Source organism: Toxotes jaculatrix, chromosome 6 (assembly GCF_017976425.1).
Source record: "Toxotes jaculatrix isolate fToxJac2 chromosome 6, fToxJac2.pri, whole genome shotgun sequence".
Lineage (NCBI taxonomy): Eukaryota > Metazoa > Chordata > Actinopteri > Toxotidae > Toxotes > Toxotes jaculatrix.
The window spans coordinates 8,459,048-8,477,194 of NC_054399.1; the positions used below are offsets into that span (position 1 = coordinate 8,459,048).

Consider the following 18,147-nt stretch of genomic DNA (forward strand, 5'->3'; position numbering starts at 1 on the left):
TCTCTTTAAGCCAACTCAAGCAGACATGTGCATGGAGCTACAAAATTCACATTGTTCCCCTGCCAAAGTCAAGCTGTGTCTTATCAAACAGTATCTTATCTTCACTTGAACACAGGCTACTTTTCCTTGGCCCTGCTGGCAGCTTTCTTCGGCTTTTCTTCAAGCCACTTAGACTTGCTGTGTGAAGTTAGTGTGTGAGTGAGAACGGAGGTGGACATTAATCACGCTGTCATCACTGTCAGACCAGGCCTTTCATGGCCTTAACAGAATATGGACCTTGCATCATGGAACAAGTGTGAATGTAGTGCGTTCAGTCAAGGTCCTAGATCGTAAGTGTTTTAATGATCTGAGGGCCTTGTGCCCAAATTCCCACTGAACTCAAAGACATACTGTAATGTGAAATGTTAGATACATTTAAACACACATGAGAGATTTGCATTTTGTGTTATAAGATACCGGAGGAAGTGAACTTTCCAACTTGAACCATTCACAGAACAACATCGACTTGGATCTGGTCCGACGCTTTGGCATGTTACACAGCTGTAAAATTCCACATCGTTACATGGCTTGAGGCTTCATATGTTCATTCTAGTATGATTTTATTTTTTTTTATTTTTATTTTGCATCCCTCACTGTCACAACTGCATGCTATTATGAGTGGACCTATCTGCCAAAACTGTCTTGTAAGTGGGAATACTTGTTTAAGGCTGTCTTTCCTACAAATGGCTTCAAAGAGCTATAAACTAGCGGTTAGCTTAAATTTAGATTTGTGAAAAACCTCAGACACACATGTGAACACTCGCCCTAGCTGTCCAGTATGTTTAGCGGAGTATAGACAACACCAGAGATGTACAAAGTCTTGAACAGAAAAGTAGAAAACAAAAATACGATGCAGGGAAAGACATTCTGGCATTCACCGAAAAAAATATGGGTGTTATCGTATGGCTGAGTAAATAGGGAGGAAAAGGGTTCTCTGGCACCTAGTAAAAATGAGAAAACATGAAATGTGAGCAGGGGTCTTTTTAAAAGGGTGGCGAATAAAGGGCCGTCTGTGGAAAGCAGAGAGAGTGTAACTCAGGTGACATTTACAGCAGTGAAACAGAGTACGAACAGTCTGGGAGCGCACTGGGCCATGAGATGGCAGCTACAGCTCAACGGGGGAGGGAAAAGGGAGTGAGGAGTATATTGGGACATAATGGATACTGGTGCTGAGGGAGCCAGGGTGAGGAGGGCAGGGGTTGAGGAGCGTAGATGCAAGAGTTACCCCTGCATGACACTGAAACCCAACACTTTCCTCCTCTCCTGTAAAATGGCTGTGTCCGCTAGGCCACCCCTGATGGGGACGGTGGGGCGGCCTGAACAGAGCCTACAGCCCCACTGTGGGTCACACCCGGCTGGCTCTGCCCTACCCTGTAAACCCAGCAGTTCACATTGGTTTTGAACCCATAACTGTCAGATGGGTCTTATGTACAGACTGACTCATTAATCAGTACATTTGCTTGCAGAGACACAGACACATATGCACGGAAACACCAGCTGGAGACAACTCCAGTTGCAAATCAGTCCTGACGATGTGAAATCACAGCTCTGGCAGGTACAATAAAACATGGATGGATCAGATTACTGTAACATCATTACTATGTCCATGTATGTACTGATGAACTTAACAGGTCACTGATGGGGATATAAGTGAATGCAGTTACATTACTCTAAATAAAACAAATTGCATCTTAATTGCAACAATATATAATTCACATTGTGAATTTGTCACAAAGATAACTGTGATATGTACATTTTCATCATTTTAAATTTCATGACTTGAATTAGTCATGATTCATGATTACACTGGAGTCAGAAATAAGCCACATCAGTTTTTGTCAAACTTAATAGGTGTAAAAATTGGAAATCCTGTCAGGTCATTCAACAAAACTTAACTGTTTGGAAAACACGTCTATTTTCTTAAACGAGTCCTCCTTCTAACTGCTGCCAGAAAAAAAAAAACAGACAATAAGAGATTCCAGTCTGTTTTACAAGCAGCGTCTCTGTTCCATGACCCACACCAAGCAGATGAGAACTGTGTGTATTGTCAACAGAATGGGAAGAACAGGAAAACCTATTTTGACTTTGGAGTGTTCACTCAGCCTTGTACGAACATAACTTAAATAGCCTTCGTTAGCTATTTTTGCAGTTAAACTAAATTTCAGTGCTCCTCACGTGAGCTGGACACCCTGCGGGGCCTGTTGTAGTGCTTGTGTGAAATATAAGTGTTTCTGTGTAGGAGTTCAAATGAATAAGTTTTTAACAGCAAATGAAAAGCTACAACTTCAACACCTTAGAAACTACTTCCACGCACGGAGAAGCTGAGCTGGAGCTCGGCTCCACTTTTGGGTGTGTTTGTTTTGGCGTTCTGCTGATGCTCAGTGCAGGTATCACACCTGATTCATGACTGGCTCCTCTGTCCAAAAGGAACTTCTTGTTGTCCTTGGCTGAACACTGAGTGCTCCTTGCTATCTCACACTCTCTCACACACCAGAAGCACACACACACAAACACACAAATCCAACAAACTTGTAAATACTATCTGTGGATTTTCTATTTAGGCTGTCTTGGGTTTTGTCTACACAATCACATGCACAGACATGTGCAAATGCAAAAACACATGAATACAAATAGCTTCACACACAAGTCCAAATACACACAAAGACACAAATCAGTTCAAACACGTGCATACTGTCTGTGGGGTTGGTCAACATGATCACGTACACACACAGATGCAAAACACATGCACACACATAAACATGTAAATGCTATTTATGATTTTGGTCTCTGTCTCTCTTTCCATCTCTCCCCCTCTCTCTCACACACACACTCATACATGCACAACCAAGAAAACTCTGCTCTTCTTGAGTTTGGTTGACACAAAGCGTATCTGTGTGAGCATCACTGCCTTCTCTGTGTGCTCGTTGATCCTTAACCGAGTGAACTTGAGGTCTCCATTTTTATCGGTTAAACGTCAACTCCCTAGAGGAACACTATGGGAGGTTCTCAAGACAACTTCAAAACACTTCATCTCCTGTTCGTCCGCTGCATGTCTTTGTCTCATCTTCCTTACATCTCCTGCCAAGTGTCTTGGTTGGACTTCCGTGCTCAACACAGAAAAACAAGGAGAAATAGAGGAGAGAAAGTACGCATGGTGCAGTTTATTTAGATCCTAATAACAGCACAGTCCAAACTGGCTGGGGTTATGAGAAAGATTTATAAGACAGTGAGCTCCTTCTGTATGCTAGCCTTTAGTGTCAAGAAGATAGATGGTTTCATTATGTTTCTTCATTGTGTCCATGTGTGGGTGTACAGTACAGTGTGCCAGAGCGGTACAGTCTGTGATATGTTTGGGGAAACCATTCTTGCGATCGGTGGAGCTCTTTGAGAAAATTAAACCCTTCTTGTAATTGTTAGAACATGTTTTGAATGGTGGGCAAGCCTGTAATGATTTGGCCAAGTTCCTTGAGATCACAGGACACTGATTTTGAAAAATGCTAAGGTTCAGGCCAGATTTTCTCAAGGGTTAAAACTGGGTTATGGATGGGAATTTGACACTGGAGTGGAGGTTGAAGCTGTTCAGACTTGGATCTCTGTTGCTGCCTAGCATTGTTTGTACGATTGATGGTTGAAAGCTCGAGAAGCAGCTCTTGGCTTAGCCTAGGTGGCAAGGCCGAGGCTTGGACCAGGGGTCAGACACTGAACAGAGTGGCTCTGGGACTGGGACAGGGCCAGTCGGGAATATGGCTCTAATCCAAATCCACCAACCCTGAAGCGGCCACTGCATGGATCATTATGAGATTTGTTTTAAAGAGTGATGGTTAACCGCAATATGGCCCTGTTGCCTGAGAGCTCAATGGCCTCCTGGGTTTAGACAAGCTCAAGCAAGTTTGTTGAGGGCTGGGAAGCCCCACGAGGAGCAGATCAGAGCTGGCTAGTTGATAAATCACAGTCGCTGCAGGGGGAGCCCACAAGGCCAGCCTCTAGTCAAACCTCCAACAGGCCGGCTAGAAAACACTGGGAAACTTTGTGGAGAAGCAGTAACATACAGACACACAGACACACAGGAAGGCTTATAATTGCATCGTAATGGGTTTAATAGTGAAACATGCTCACACACAAATTTAATCCTGGCAACTCCAGTTGGGTTTTACAGTAATTTCATTAGCAGGTGTCCATTTTCCAGCACCCCAGCTCTGCTGTGTTTGACAGAACATCCATTTAAATTGGACTGAGAGGATTCAGGTTTATATCTGAAGGATACATTAGCAGCTCGCTCCAAAGGTTTGGATCGGAGGAGACATTTTTCTAATCACTCATCCCCCAGTACTTTTAGTGACACCCTGTTCCCACTAAACCCATTAAGATGCAGTCATAAGCCTTTGTCTGAGCCTAGGGCTCATCCACAGCTATGTGATGATGGAGCTGGAGTTACTTCTTTGCATAAAAATGATTTCGTGTGCTGTAATTCAAAACCATTGCATTACTTTCATCATAAAGATCACTTACTCCATTTTTATAATCCCGTAACTTCAGTCATTCCTTTTCCATTCATCTGTAAAGGAAGTGGAAGCCTTTTTTATAGAAAGTTCTCTCTAAGGATTTACAGCAATCCAAAAAACGTCAAGGTCTTAAAATGTAATATTTAATCTTAAAATCTAACTTCGACTGAAACAGGGCAAACCGCCAGTGGCCTCAATTCATTGCATTGCATTCAAATGTGGCTAAATTAATTTTGACACCAGTAAATCATTTCCTTTCTTTTTCTGGTAATTTAAATGAAGAATGGTTGAATTTTGCTATTGTTACATGAAAACACGGTTTTATTTACATATAAAAATAAATGCACTCTTTATATTTGCTTAACTTTATTTTTGTTGGAAGTTAAGATACTTTTAATTTACTTTACTTTTAAGATACTTTTTTAATCATACTTTTTAAGGTACTTTTTTGGTTACATATTTTGAGAAGATACACCAACTTGGTTCCCACTTACTTACTGAATCCATAAGTGGTGCTGTATTTTATGATAACCAGCTTTGGCAGATTCATGACGGGATCCTTTTGTATCAGCTATTCCTGCCCCAATACTTTGATAGCACTACATAAGTATAAACTCATGTGCTCAGAGGCAGATGTCCTGTGATGTTTAACACCAAATTTTATTTCCCTCTTAAACCAGAATCTCATTCTCTCCATCTATCTCTTCAGCTCTCTCTCGCTCTCTTTCTCGCACAATACAGTCCCATAGCAACCAACAAAGCCAAGAGAAACAGGAACTCCTGGATCATTCAGTCATTTTTATCAACATCTTCTTCACTTTCCTTCCCCCAAATGATGTCTGGCTTCGGAAATGTTTCCACTAAACAGTCGAGTCTCCGTCAGGGCTTACGGCGGGATTAGAGCTCAAATTACTGACTCTGTGGCTCATTTACTCTCTGAATCCACAGTCTTCAAAACAAAAGTTGCATGTGGACATGTCCAGTGATATGATAATAGCATGAAATGAGAAACACATTTCAGGGGAGAAACTCTTTCCAGCCGAGAGGCTTTTATGTGTAACGTTTGATGTTACATCACATAGAGGATGTGGAAGGCAAGAGCGGAGACAGAAGTAGAGATGTGCTGAATGCTCGACTGGACGATCAGTGAGAGAAAGAGGAGCGGTAGCAACAGTATGAGATAAAGTAGGATGATACTAGCAATCTCTGTGAGAAGACTGGGAAAAACACATACTGATAGTTGGAAATAGAAGTGTAACAGTATAAGTAATGGCAGTAATTGTAGTAGTAGTAGTAGGCCAACTGGTTGTAAAAGGCGTATTTAAGCACCTTCATTACATTGTTTGTATTTTTATTGTGCTGAACTGAGAACGCAAAAACAACAATTCAGATTAATATAATTCTGGACATTAGAGTGATTATTGACAGTGATTATATTGTCCCCTGTGAATGGCTTACTTTTTGTTGTTTATCCAAATTAATGGAATTTCTCTGTGTAAACACCCTCTAAGTTACAGTGCTTTTACCATCTCTGATCAGGTCCTTATTCAGGAAATTGTTCAGTAATTGCTTTAATGAGCAAAATCAGACAAAGCCGTGGAATCGAATCAAACAATACTGTCTCAAAACAGTAAGATCACAAATGGTAATTTTACTGTTTATTGTTGAACACAGTTATGAGGTTCTAACCACTGACTAAACAACAGGAGGCTCATTGTGGTCACTGGTGTTGCAAAATATTTGGTTGTGGATCTGTCTGTTTGCAGTGTCAGTGGTTTGCTGAGGCCTGCATCTCCCAACTATTGTTATCTCCCTCTTCTGTCTGTAAAACCTCATGGCTGACAGCGTGCCATGCCCCATTTACCATCTTCTGAGACATTATCACTGTATGCAGCTAGATCGCTGGATAAGACACTGCTGGCTGACTCTAGTTATGACCTGCCCTTCACCACATCCAAACACAATGTTCCACAGTCTTACCGGGGAGATGAGGGTCGGTATCAAGGCATATTGTGTGATCATGTGTTGGGTATCTGATATCCAAGACTTTCAGATTGGCAGCTAAACAGCATTGTTTGTGGTAGTTTGTCATGAAATCAAACCAGACAACAAACAACACACAAACATGATTTTAGTGAACATAATTCTTCTTGCTTGCGCAAACTACACTGCTGCCTAAAAAAGTATGTGTGTAAGTGGCCTATCTACATCACTTGATTTTGAATGGCTTGAAAATTTTCAAGTACAAAATTCATTCTATTTAGTTGTATGTGAATGCAGGGATAAGTGTATGGATGAGGGCAAGGACAAAATGGCAGCAAAGAGAGAGAAGGGGGGGAAAGAGGGACTTACAAGGGACAGAATCCAAAGGCCACTTCACAAGAACAGTGGACTCTGTATCCTGTGTGCTCACATTACTTTGTAAATGCTACTCTGTCAGCTTCATTTGAGAGCCTCCAATATCAAAACACAACACAGTCATCTCTGGGCGTGTGCAGTGTGTTGAGTGAGTGGCCGGTACATTGGCTTGGATGTGACTTTCAATCATGGTGGTGTGCCTTGACCCAGTAGACTGCACTAGGCTCAGCTCCGGCTCATAAATCAACCAAGTGTCTCACTGAGTCGGCTGCAGGGTTCTGAACTCCCCGGAGTGTAATGTATGCTTTAACCCTCTGCAGTCAAACCAGGCTGCTCTCATCAGGCGTCTGTGCAGCCACAGTGGTCAGCAGGCTCACCGCTGAACTCTTGTCTGTATACTGTACATGGCTGGTGTCTGTCAGAAGGTAAAGGATGGAACACAGCTGAATGAAAGCTCTTTAACATGCTGTACTATTCTGTTTTCATGACTTTATTTTCATGTGTGACGGTTCTGAAAAAGAAGAACACTATTTTTCATTTTGTTATGTTTTTCAAAAACTTAAATAAGTTATGTTGGCTATTAAACAAATGCAGAGGCTAGACTTATCAGTGGCAGAAAATGGTACATTGTTTGACTGATTCACTGACTGGAGACTTTCAAAGGTCATTTACTGCAAACTAAATGAATGATTGCATCTGATACTAATGCAACTGGGACCAAAAATTAGTGTTTTGGGGGTTTTTTAATAGGGATGGCAATATTTTGAACAACTGATGGTTCCCAGCACCACCGGGAGGTTCACATTTGAAATTTGGAGTCAGATGTTTGAACAGCTATTGGATGGATTGCCAGTACAGACATCCAAGATTCAAGAGTCTTTATTGTCATTATGCAAGCATAACGAAATTTTGCAGAAATTCACAGCTTAAAGGCACCACTGTTCCTTAGCGCGCTTTAGGTACTTTATGTACAGAATAAGAGTAAATGCTAACAGGTTACACTATGTGTAGTCTCCTGATACAGTTTGTGTATGCTTATGTATTGCTCCCTCCGTATTATTGGCTTCCCTGGTGGGGTATTATGCCTCCAGGTTTGCCCTCAACAGGACCTGAGAATCAGAGCTCAGTCAGATTCCGGCTGTAATTCATCTTCTATGAGGCCAGGTGGAGATTGGGGGCTGTCATCGTGATGTTATTGATGGGTTGCACTCAAACCACAAGGAACTGAGCTACACGCTCAGCACTGGTTTGCTAAAACAAAGAACATTTACACTGGAACTGTCTTCGCTAACTAAGATAATTATCCAAGAGCCAATCTAAGACGATGTGTAACAATCATCTGCCTGATGCACTGAAGTAGTTAATACCAAGGTCAGTGGTTAGTGATACCATTATACACACACTCACAGGAGCACAACACACACACACACACACACACCCAAACAGAGCTCCAGGCAAGACTATAAATAAATGTAGAAATGAAAGGAGGGGCAAGGCTGGTATATTTTCCTTTCTCAGTCTCTTACAGTAGATTACAGTGTAAACCTTGACACATGTTCAGGATCAGCTGAAGAAGCAGAAAATTACCTCTCAGACCTTTCCTGGAGGACTGTTTGTGTATTTGTCTCTGCGTGTGTGTGTATGCGTGTGTTTGTGTATTCAGTCATAAGAGTCGTGCTGTTTAATGTGTTTCTGCTCTTTGTGTGCGTGTGTGCTTTACAGTACAGTCAGTTCAGTCACACAAGCTGCACTGTTTAACTTGTGTCTCTTGACTTACTATGCATGTGTGTTTGTGTGTATTTTGTCACAGAAGTCGTGTTGTTTGACATGTCTCAACTGCGTGTGTGTGTGAGTGTGTGTGTATGGATCTGTGTCTATATCCGTGTGTGTGTGTCTGTGTGTGTGTAGCAGTGTAGCGTGGTAGCGCAGCCTGTTTCTTGACAGGCTCTGGGCCTGTTGACAGCTCTTCTGCTCCCTGTCAAGCACGAGAACAGCTCTATGTGTGAGTGAAGAGTAGATGTAGGAACAATGCCCAGAGAGTAGTGTGTGTGTGTGTGTATCACTGTCTACATGTGTCTGTTCCTCTGTGTTTATCAGACTCCACAGCCAGGTTGTTATTGCAGAGACAGATCTTGAAAGCTTCCACCTCCTCCTCCTCTCCCTCTACAAACCATTAATTGTAGACACTTGAAAAACGCCCTTTCTAGCAATAAATTATGTCTGTGTTGTATCAATACTGAGTCATTAATCAAACCTAATCATCTCCCTCTCTGACATTCCTGCTTCTCTTCACGTCAAGTGATTTCCATCACCACCTTTTCCTTTTGTGTTTCTTTTAATCTTCCTCTTCTCCCCGCTCACTATCTCTCCGCCTCCCCTTCATGTCTCATATTTAGATGAATGAATATCCACACTGACACGTGAACTTGAGTCTTTGGGTTTGTGGGAGCAGACCAAGTGTTACAGAACCGTGCATTGATCTTGAAAATAAACAGAGCTGAAAACCAAAGGAGATGTGGGGAGGGGTGGGGGAGGGGGGGCACAGAAACTCAGAAAAGAGCAGATGATGGAGAGGAAGCATAAAACGTCATATTGTGTTACCAAAACAACATTACATGCTTAGTGGAAAAAAAGGCGCTTTTACTTTATTCAGCCCCTCTCTCCCACGACCTTAACACTGGTTCCGACCTCACCGCTCAAGTCCACTTTTATTAATCACAGAGATCGAAGAGCTTTTATCTATGAAGGCATCATGTGGTTCTCTTTGACAGGGCAGCTGAGTCAAGACGATTTAAATCCAGTGTGGCCATTTTGTGCTGTGAAATATAGGTACACAATGTGTGGTACTTTGGACACCTGGCTTCACAGATGTTGATAAACAAAGCTCAAGTCTATGACTAAACCTACCCCCTCAGACACAATTACATCCAACACAGGCCACAGCGGCTGAGGTACAATACCACCGCAGACAGTGCTGTGCTAGACGTACACCAAGTAAACCTCAGATAAACATGGTCAGAGTTTCAGTGCCACCAAACTGAAATCTCCACATCCAAGCCAACAGAGACTGCACTGACTCAGACACAAGGCCAGGGTTTGCTTTTTCTAGTCAGTCCTACAAATTCACATCACAGAAGCAAGGAAGAAGACTGTGTAGGAAAACAATGTGGCCAGACAGTGGTTAAAGCAATGCTTTCCCATCTCTGTTGATCTTTAAGCGTGATATCTCTTTACCAAGGCAAGCTTTGATGCCATGAATTTACTATACATGTGGCATAAAAGCCCCTTGGACAATAACATAATCTCAAAAGAACCTCATTAGAGCAGTTGACCGTCTTCAAAGGAAGGTCAAGTCCAAATCCCGATTTTTGTCTACTTAAAGAAGAGCTCATCTGATCCTTCGGGCTGAAATTCATGTGTGGCTCCTGCACACCACTGCAAAACAGAGGCTTTGATTTAATGGTACAGAAACACATGCTGCTTATGCCATGTTCCCCAGTCAGTGCAAAAGACCTTATTTGGCTCTGGCAGCCACCGTTGAACCCCTGCTCGGATAAACCACAAACAGGACGCTGACAATGAACATCTACAGTATTATACAGACTAACATTAGCTATATATAATGTATTTCCATAATATTATTGAATGAATACATCTATTGTCCAGTGCTAAGATTTGCAGCAGCACCACTATGGTTGTTGAAATGACAAGAGGGGAAACGTCATTATTTCTCCATATCTTATTCTCTTACCATTCGAATAGCTGAAAGGTAGATCTGCTTAACAGCAGGAGGAGCCTTTTCACTCCTCCACCTCTCCTGCTTTCACTCTCAGGGGTAAATGGGGCAGAATGAGAGAGAAGATAGCAGGGGGGTTCCCGATATGGATAATACAATTACTCACAATGCCAATGATCAGTAGGAGAGAGCACTGTGCATCATGGGACGACTTTGCCAGCCAAGCCTTTGATGTGAGAGCATTATATGCTCTGGAAAACAAATATAACATCTGTCTCTCTGTGAAGGGCATCATTAAGTGTGACTAGATTTGTAAAAAAAAAAAAAAAAAAAAAAAAAGAGCAAAAGTAAACATTAAGATCAAAACTGTTGCTTGGCCAAAATCTCAGGACAGGAGTCATCTCGGCAAAGCCCATAACAGTCCAGGATGATGGTGACTAATAAGACAGGCTTCCTTTAGATTTCAATGGAAAGTATCTACAGGTGGCTGACATGTTAAAGGAATCCTCAACATGAAATGTTTCCCAAAATCTTTAGCTTTTCCTTTCATTTGTCTCCCCTCTGTGTATCTACAGCTCTGAAATGTATTGATCTTTTATATTTCATATGTAGGAACAATGCTGAACCACATACATACTGTCCTCGTCCTCTGAGGAAACAGTAGGATTGCCATTCAACATGGCAGTCCCACATACCTGCCATGACTGTTACTACATATGCCAAACAGATGCTAATATATGCATGCTAATAGATGCTTCAGAAACAATTCCTGCTACTGTTTTATTTGTTGTAATAATCAGTTAAACTTAGATTCAGGTTCCTCTTTCCTTACCTCACCCCAAAACAATGAGAGACAAAAAAAAAAAAAACTCATTACGAGATTCTGCTTCCAGAAAAACAACCCTGACTGTGATCCCTGTCACTTTATCTCTTCCTCTCATCTTTCCCCACCTGCTTTTGCTCATTCTGGATGATGAAGATGGACAGATAGCCATCCACTGCAAGTGCTGACACGCCACAGGAGACGTCACTGTGGAGACAGCGGAGAAAACAACTTAATACAGACCTGTTGTCAGTGAACACCATCTAAGTCAGTGTGCCCATGTTCCACAAACACTGGCTGAAATGCTCGGCCTCATCTCCAGCTGTCTTGTGTGAATGGGCTTAAGCAGATTCATTTTGGACCCCCCTTCTGGCACCTCTGTTCCACCTCCTAACATTGCCCTCCTCCTGCTCTACCATTTCCTATACTTTCCGTTAACCTCCTTTTCCCCAGGACATCCGGAAAGGGAAACCACAATAACATTTCAGCAGAGACTCAGTCAATATTATTCCTCGATATCTTCAAAGCGGGACAGAGGATATTGGAGCCAGCGCAAGAGACGGGTGGAGATAGTGGAGGGAGTGTGTGTGTTGTCCAGCTGAGAGCAGAGACAGAAAGAGAGAGAGAGAGACAGATAGAAGTATGGCAGCCTGAAGCTATGAGCCACTCCTTCATATTCATCAAACTCACATTTTTCTTTGAACTCACATTTTCTCACATTATCTTTCTGCCCTCAGGTTAACCATGTCTCTCGGTCCATCTTACCTTTGTCCACACTGTGCATAATCTTAATTCTTCTTCACACCACTAGGGGTCCCTGTGCACATAATAAACAAATGCACACATTGTATTCCCAGCTCCAGTTACCACTTCTCCTTACAGTAATAGCTCAGTGGATGTATGAGAATATTTCCTTTTCATGTGGTGTAGCAGCAGCGGTAGTAGTTGTAATAGTAGTAGTACCTCCATCATTACATACCAATACACGAGTAATGATGCCTGCGCAGAGGCAGTGAGTTAATGTTGGGGTTTTGCGGCAGGCCTTCTGCACAACATCAGACAGACAAGCAGCCGTGGAGCCACAAGGACAAGTAGACACAGGATCCCCAGAGCTGCAGGGCCAGAGACATTAACAAGGTGTCTTCACTCCCTCTTTTCCTACTCCCTCCCTCCCTGTGTTGCTTTTTGTTTGACTGTCCATATGGGGTACACATTGTGTATAATGGACACATTAATGACAAAATATGCAAAGTCAATGAAAGTGGTGGAAAGCAATGATACTGGCAGGGTTTTGTTGCAGGTATGGTATATTGCATTCATTTCAAAAATACCTTTTTCTCTCAACCCACCTCCTCTCTATTCTCCTGCCTCCTTCTTTCTTTTTCTCTTTCTCTCTCTCTAACGCCTCCCCAGATGTGCTTTTGTGAGTAAGCATTTCTGTGGTCTCCTAACAGAACATTAAGTTTAAAGTCTTCTTTCGTCCCCGACTATATGTGCACTATGCTATAAGCGCTGGCCCCCGTCCAGGAATCTCCTGCAGCCAGCCGTTCATAAGCCCTCTTCTAACCGGCCAAGAATGTGAAAAGCTCCTTCAAAGAGAAGCCTTCTGCAAGGTGTGGTTAAAGCAGGTACCTGAGTCCACAGGTGGCCATATTAGGGGAGATGAAACCGCTAACTGAAATCCCACACCTGTCTCAGAGCAAGAGCCACAGAAGGGAGAAACAGAGCAGCTAGGATAAAAAGATTAGATTAGATCAACATGGTTCTATTGTGTTATTCTTTTATACGCTGCCTTCATGAATCCAAAAGCATCTGAGGCTGCAATCAAGCAGGCTGTTGTGCACATACATAAAACAAAGAAATATTGACTTTGCAGCCTTTCAGGTTAACAAATTTTGATGAATGGAACTCGGTAAAAGCAGAGTCAGAGTCAAAGGGTCAAAGGGCATAAGTGGCAGAGTTTTACAACGTGAAACCGTGTTAAACGACAAGCTGATCAAAGACACTCAGCACAAACGGCCAGCCTGCCTCATCTGAATGGAAAAAACAATGAGCACACAGGGACAGTCAGCCACTAACAGAGCTATCCAGCAACAGAAGTGAGCACAGAGTGGTGAGAAGAGTAGTGGAGAGGAGGGGAAGAACATGGCTGAGGACAAAGAGTTGCTTGTCCAAGGTCTGTCTGCCACTGGCCTGCAGGGAGGGGGCCTGGTGCCACTTGTTTGAGGGGTCTCCATGATAAATTTCCCACTACTTGACTCTGTCACACTGTCTGCCACTTGGACAATAATTGAGGTCATAGCAGAGTAGTGGAGCGCTGACATGGCGGCCTGCACAGAGAGGGGGCCACTTTCTCTCATCATGAGCGTTTATTTCAGATCCGCCTGCTCCACATCATGACTAATATGTCTTAAGAAGAGTGCGGGGCTGAGAATAAATAAAACACTTCTCACAGTTGTCTCTACTCTGACTTGTTTATTTGTGATCATTAATCATGCATATTAGGTCTAAAGCTCTCCGCCGCGACATGACCCTCAAGCACTCACACTATATGCTGCTGCAGGGCTGTCAAACAGAGGGGGACAGAGATAAATGCAATCCTGCTGAAGAGGAAGCACATGACAACATTTGAAAAATTGTTCATTTACATCTTTGGAATGACTCTGCTGAAAACCAAACAAAACAAATTTCACAAAACTGCCAGCACTGTGTACGCCACCTGCCCTCCAGGCAGAGTACAGAAACCCTATAGGACTGCATGTTTTAGGACTATCACACACATAACACAGCACAGAAGGGAATTTTAAACATGAACAGAAACAGAAACTAGATATCTAGACTTACCTCTGAAAAGGCAGACTATGCAATGCAGTTAAAAGCTTCAGAGAAAGACTTTAAGCCAAATGGACTTTAAGCTAAGACTGTTTTTTCATTTCCACATGGTGATGGTGCTAGAGGTCAAGAAGTAATACCACAGAAATCCCTGCTGTATAACAGAAACATAACAAATAAGATCAACAAGTGCAGTATAAATTAATTAACCACTTGGAGATTTTCATTAAAAACTAATTTAAAAAATGAGAACAGAGAGATAAAAAAAAAATTAGTGAGCAATCATGTAAAGGCACTACTGAGCATGACTGACATTCTAGCAAACTATAAGATTTACCGTCGGCCTCATACTGACACCACAGGAATAGGAAAACGACCGTGCAGAATGAGGAGCCGTCCAAACTCACACTACAGGACGTTAGAAGGACAACATAAGAGCATTCAGTCACCGCTCTGCTCTCGTTTTGGTTCTGTCTTGTGGACTTTACTCACGCAAACCTGTCATCCTTCTCTGAACCTGTGCTCCCTCCTCTAAAAAAGAAGCAGGGGTGTGTGTGTGTGTGTGTGTGTGTGTATTGAGTGTGTATGTTGAGCGTATTGGGGTAGGGTGGGTGGGGGTGGAGGGGTTCTCAAATCGTCCCACCTCTCTCTTTCCCAGTCAAGACGCTCCAAACTTGCGGAGCGCACAGCGGAAACTCTCCAAAGAGTTTTCAGCTCCTGCTCCAGGACTGCACCGACTTGAAAAGGAGACAGGAAACGTTTTCAGAAACAGCCAAACCAAAAAGCGGAGAGCGTCGGGAATGGCGAAGAGGCGGAACGCTCCTCTAGCCGAGCGGCACATGTGAGCCCAGAGGCCACCGGTAACGTTTTTTTATTTACATTTTAAGGGAGACGGGGAAAGGGGCAGTAAGAAGAGAGTATACAGGAGAGAGATAAAACTCTTCTTGGAGCTGACTGCCACAAGTGTCCAGTCACCTCGGCACGATGGTCTGTCTGCCGGGTTTCAGCTGGGTCTTCCTGAGCGCTGTCCTGCACACTGTGGCACCCTGGAGCGCAGAGCGACCGGACAGACCGAGGCAGTGCGACGCGCCAAAGTCGGTGAGTGGTGCCGGGACACTTTATCAATCCACAATCACACCTGACATGTTTTATAGCTCACGCATATTGGACCACAAAACATCATTTGATACGCGATGACCCCAAATGACTGTCTATTACTCAGCCTACAGTACTGACAGAGGACAGTGACACTTGTTGTCAAAGTTATCCTAAGTGTTCTTTGACTTTGATAACTTTTGGTTAGAGAAATCATAATAAAATTAAACAATATACAGCAGCTAGTTCTTAATCTTTGGGGAACACCACTGCGGGAGAGAAGCGTACTATCACGTTATATATTTAACATGAAAGTAGCCTAAAATCTGGTATATAATAAGGTCAAAGGTTACGGCCTTTTAAACATTAGAGATCCTATTATCACTAGCCAATAAACTGGTGCGCAATGAGATGAAAGGACAATCAAACCTAGAATGAAAATGTGAATGTACATGTTATATTCTTAGATTAATGTGTATTGCCAAAGTAAAGTCTAATGAATGCCCATAATGTATAATAATAATAATAATAATGGTGGTGATAATAACAATAATAATGTATGTTCTATATTAATAATAATAATATTCAGTGATTTAACGCCGTTCCAATGACCTTTAAACATGGGAAGGTTCAGGTATGTGTGAACCCCCTCAGAAAATCTCTAGCCGTGGCTTCCATGAGGAGATCTGGGCCTTAGAAATGAAAAATGTTTGCCAAGAGAAATCGTTGCCGTTCGCCAACTTTATGGCTGCTTATGTGACAAAACGCAAGTGCGGAACACTCACGGGTGACTTGACTTCATTTGGAAAAGTTTCTGATCTTTCCGAAGTGATCTCGTTTCTGCGCAACACAAGGCCTATTAAAACACTTATCGGGCATATTGGTAAAATTATGGATGCGTGCTGAGCTCGCTCTGTGAGGGAAGTGCAGCAGTCCAGCGCAGCCAGTCATACTCCAGCTCAATTATGATGTGTCTGCCGGTCCGTCTGCCTCCCACCGTGAATGCACATGATAGAGGGAGGGGGGAAAAAAGTTAATTAAAATCATGACTTCAAACATCACATCCAACACGCTCCCCACTGGAAAAAAAAGTCACAACAAAATAAAATATATGACATCTGCAACAGGAAAGCGTTTTAAAAAATGACACTTGGCGGTTCTGCCAGTGAGTATGCGTGTTATTGGAGTTGTCATTAAGGAGTCGTTCAGAGATCACAGGCTTTTGTTTCATTAGTGCATTATGTTCCGTATATGAGCATAACGGATCTGTTGTCAGAGATCATAGAGGAGCTTCGTGCTCCTTCGCTTCATGTGATTTGTAATGCGTCAGTACAGTGGTCTCTGTTTTCTGTTAAGAGTAATTTTCCCCATTCAAAAAAAGAAGGGAGCATTGCGCGTCGAGGCTCCCCAGGAAAGTCCACGCAGCTTCAGCAGAGAGGATCTGTGGACTCTCTCTCTCTCTGTTCAGGACTCAGACATGCACACTTTCCATGTCAAACGGAAATCTTCATTTCTGGGTAGGCCTAAGGAATAAATATATATATGTATATATATTGATGCTGAAGTTGAAGTTTCCGTGTCTCAAAAAAATATGATGGAGAATTCACTAATGCATCTAATGCCGTCCAAACCTTTCCCATCCCATTAGCCTGAAGCGTCGGCTGGACTCGGCCAATGTGAAAATCGAATTAGAAACTTAGAAACCAACTCTGTTTATACATTTCTGTGTTTAAGCCCTTCTTCTCAGAAGGGCTTAAACGCTGCTCTGAAATTAAATATAGCACTTTCCATTTTATTTCGCCTAGAAGGAGCCCGTGCCAGAAATTACTGTATGTTCATTGCAGTTAATTGTGATGATAACACATCATCCCACAAAACGACTTCACTCGCTTTTGGCATGTGTTTGAAAAGTTTTACATGACGAAGGCGAAGCGTTGGCAGCGTGCGATATAATTGGAACACATCTGAGGGAAATCTTGATTAAATTTTGAAGTAAACATTTTCTAAGAATAACTTTATTTTACAGTAATGGGTTTCATCCCTCAAATGCCTGATTACACTGTGTCTTGGAAGCCAGAAGTTTGATATTGTTTATAAAAGCTAATTCTTTTTTTTTTTTCATATTTGAATAATGCCAACATCAAAGTCATAGCACATGCACAGCACATTTTCTGAGCACTTAACAAGAAACATATTTTAAATGCAGTAGGGCCTTATGCTCATTCAAAGTGGTTGTGATTATTCAATTTCCATTGTGACATTGTTTTGTATAAAGATAACCACAATAGACAAACACTTCCTGTAATATAAACTATAGAGGGCAAAAACAGTGCTGTACTTAAGGCTGTCATCGCCACATCTCCCTGCCCGGTGTAAAAAAAAAAAAAAAAGAAAAAAAAAATTGCAAACAAAAGTATCACAGCGGGGTCAGAACAGAGAGCAGGTTTCTTTCAGCTTTTTGGCTTTTATGAGCTCCAGTGCAGTATATTTGCACTGCAGCCTTCAAAATGCTTCCCAGGCTGAAAGAGGCTTTGGCAACCGAGGTATGCACCTCAACAATACACGGGGGTCTGTTTACAGCCCAGAAGGCCCCTCTATAAACTCTCTGCCTGCACCACAGCAGCAAGCCCTCGCAGCACAGCCCCGAGCTGCCGTCATCTCAAAATGGTATTTCAATCTTTAACTTGTTGACCCGAGCCTATGAGCCAGTAAACCACAACAGAGGAAAAATGTGTCAGCTTTAGTTTTACGGCAAGTTGAAT

The 18,147-nt window shown here is 42.5% G+C and overlaps 1 protein-coding gene across 1 annotated transcript in view; it reads left to right on the top strand.

Moving 5' to 3' along the window:
- Positions 1–14,941: 14,941 nt before the first annotated feature.
- Positions 14,942–18,147, top strand: part of trabd2b (TraB domain containing 2B) — a 61,887-nt gene continuing 58,681 nt past the window's right edge. The window contains exon 1 of the mRNA XM_041039449.1: positions 14,942–15,388. Coding sequence (XP_040895383.1) covers positions 15,275–15,388 — 114 coding nt within the window. The 5' untranslated portion in view covers positions 14,942–15,274. The remainder of the gene's footprint in view (positions 15,389–18,147) is intronic.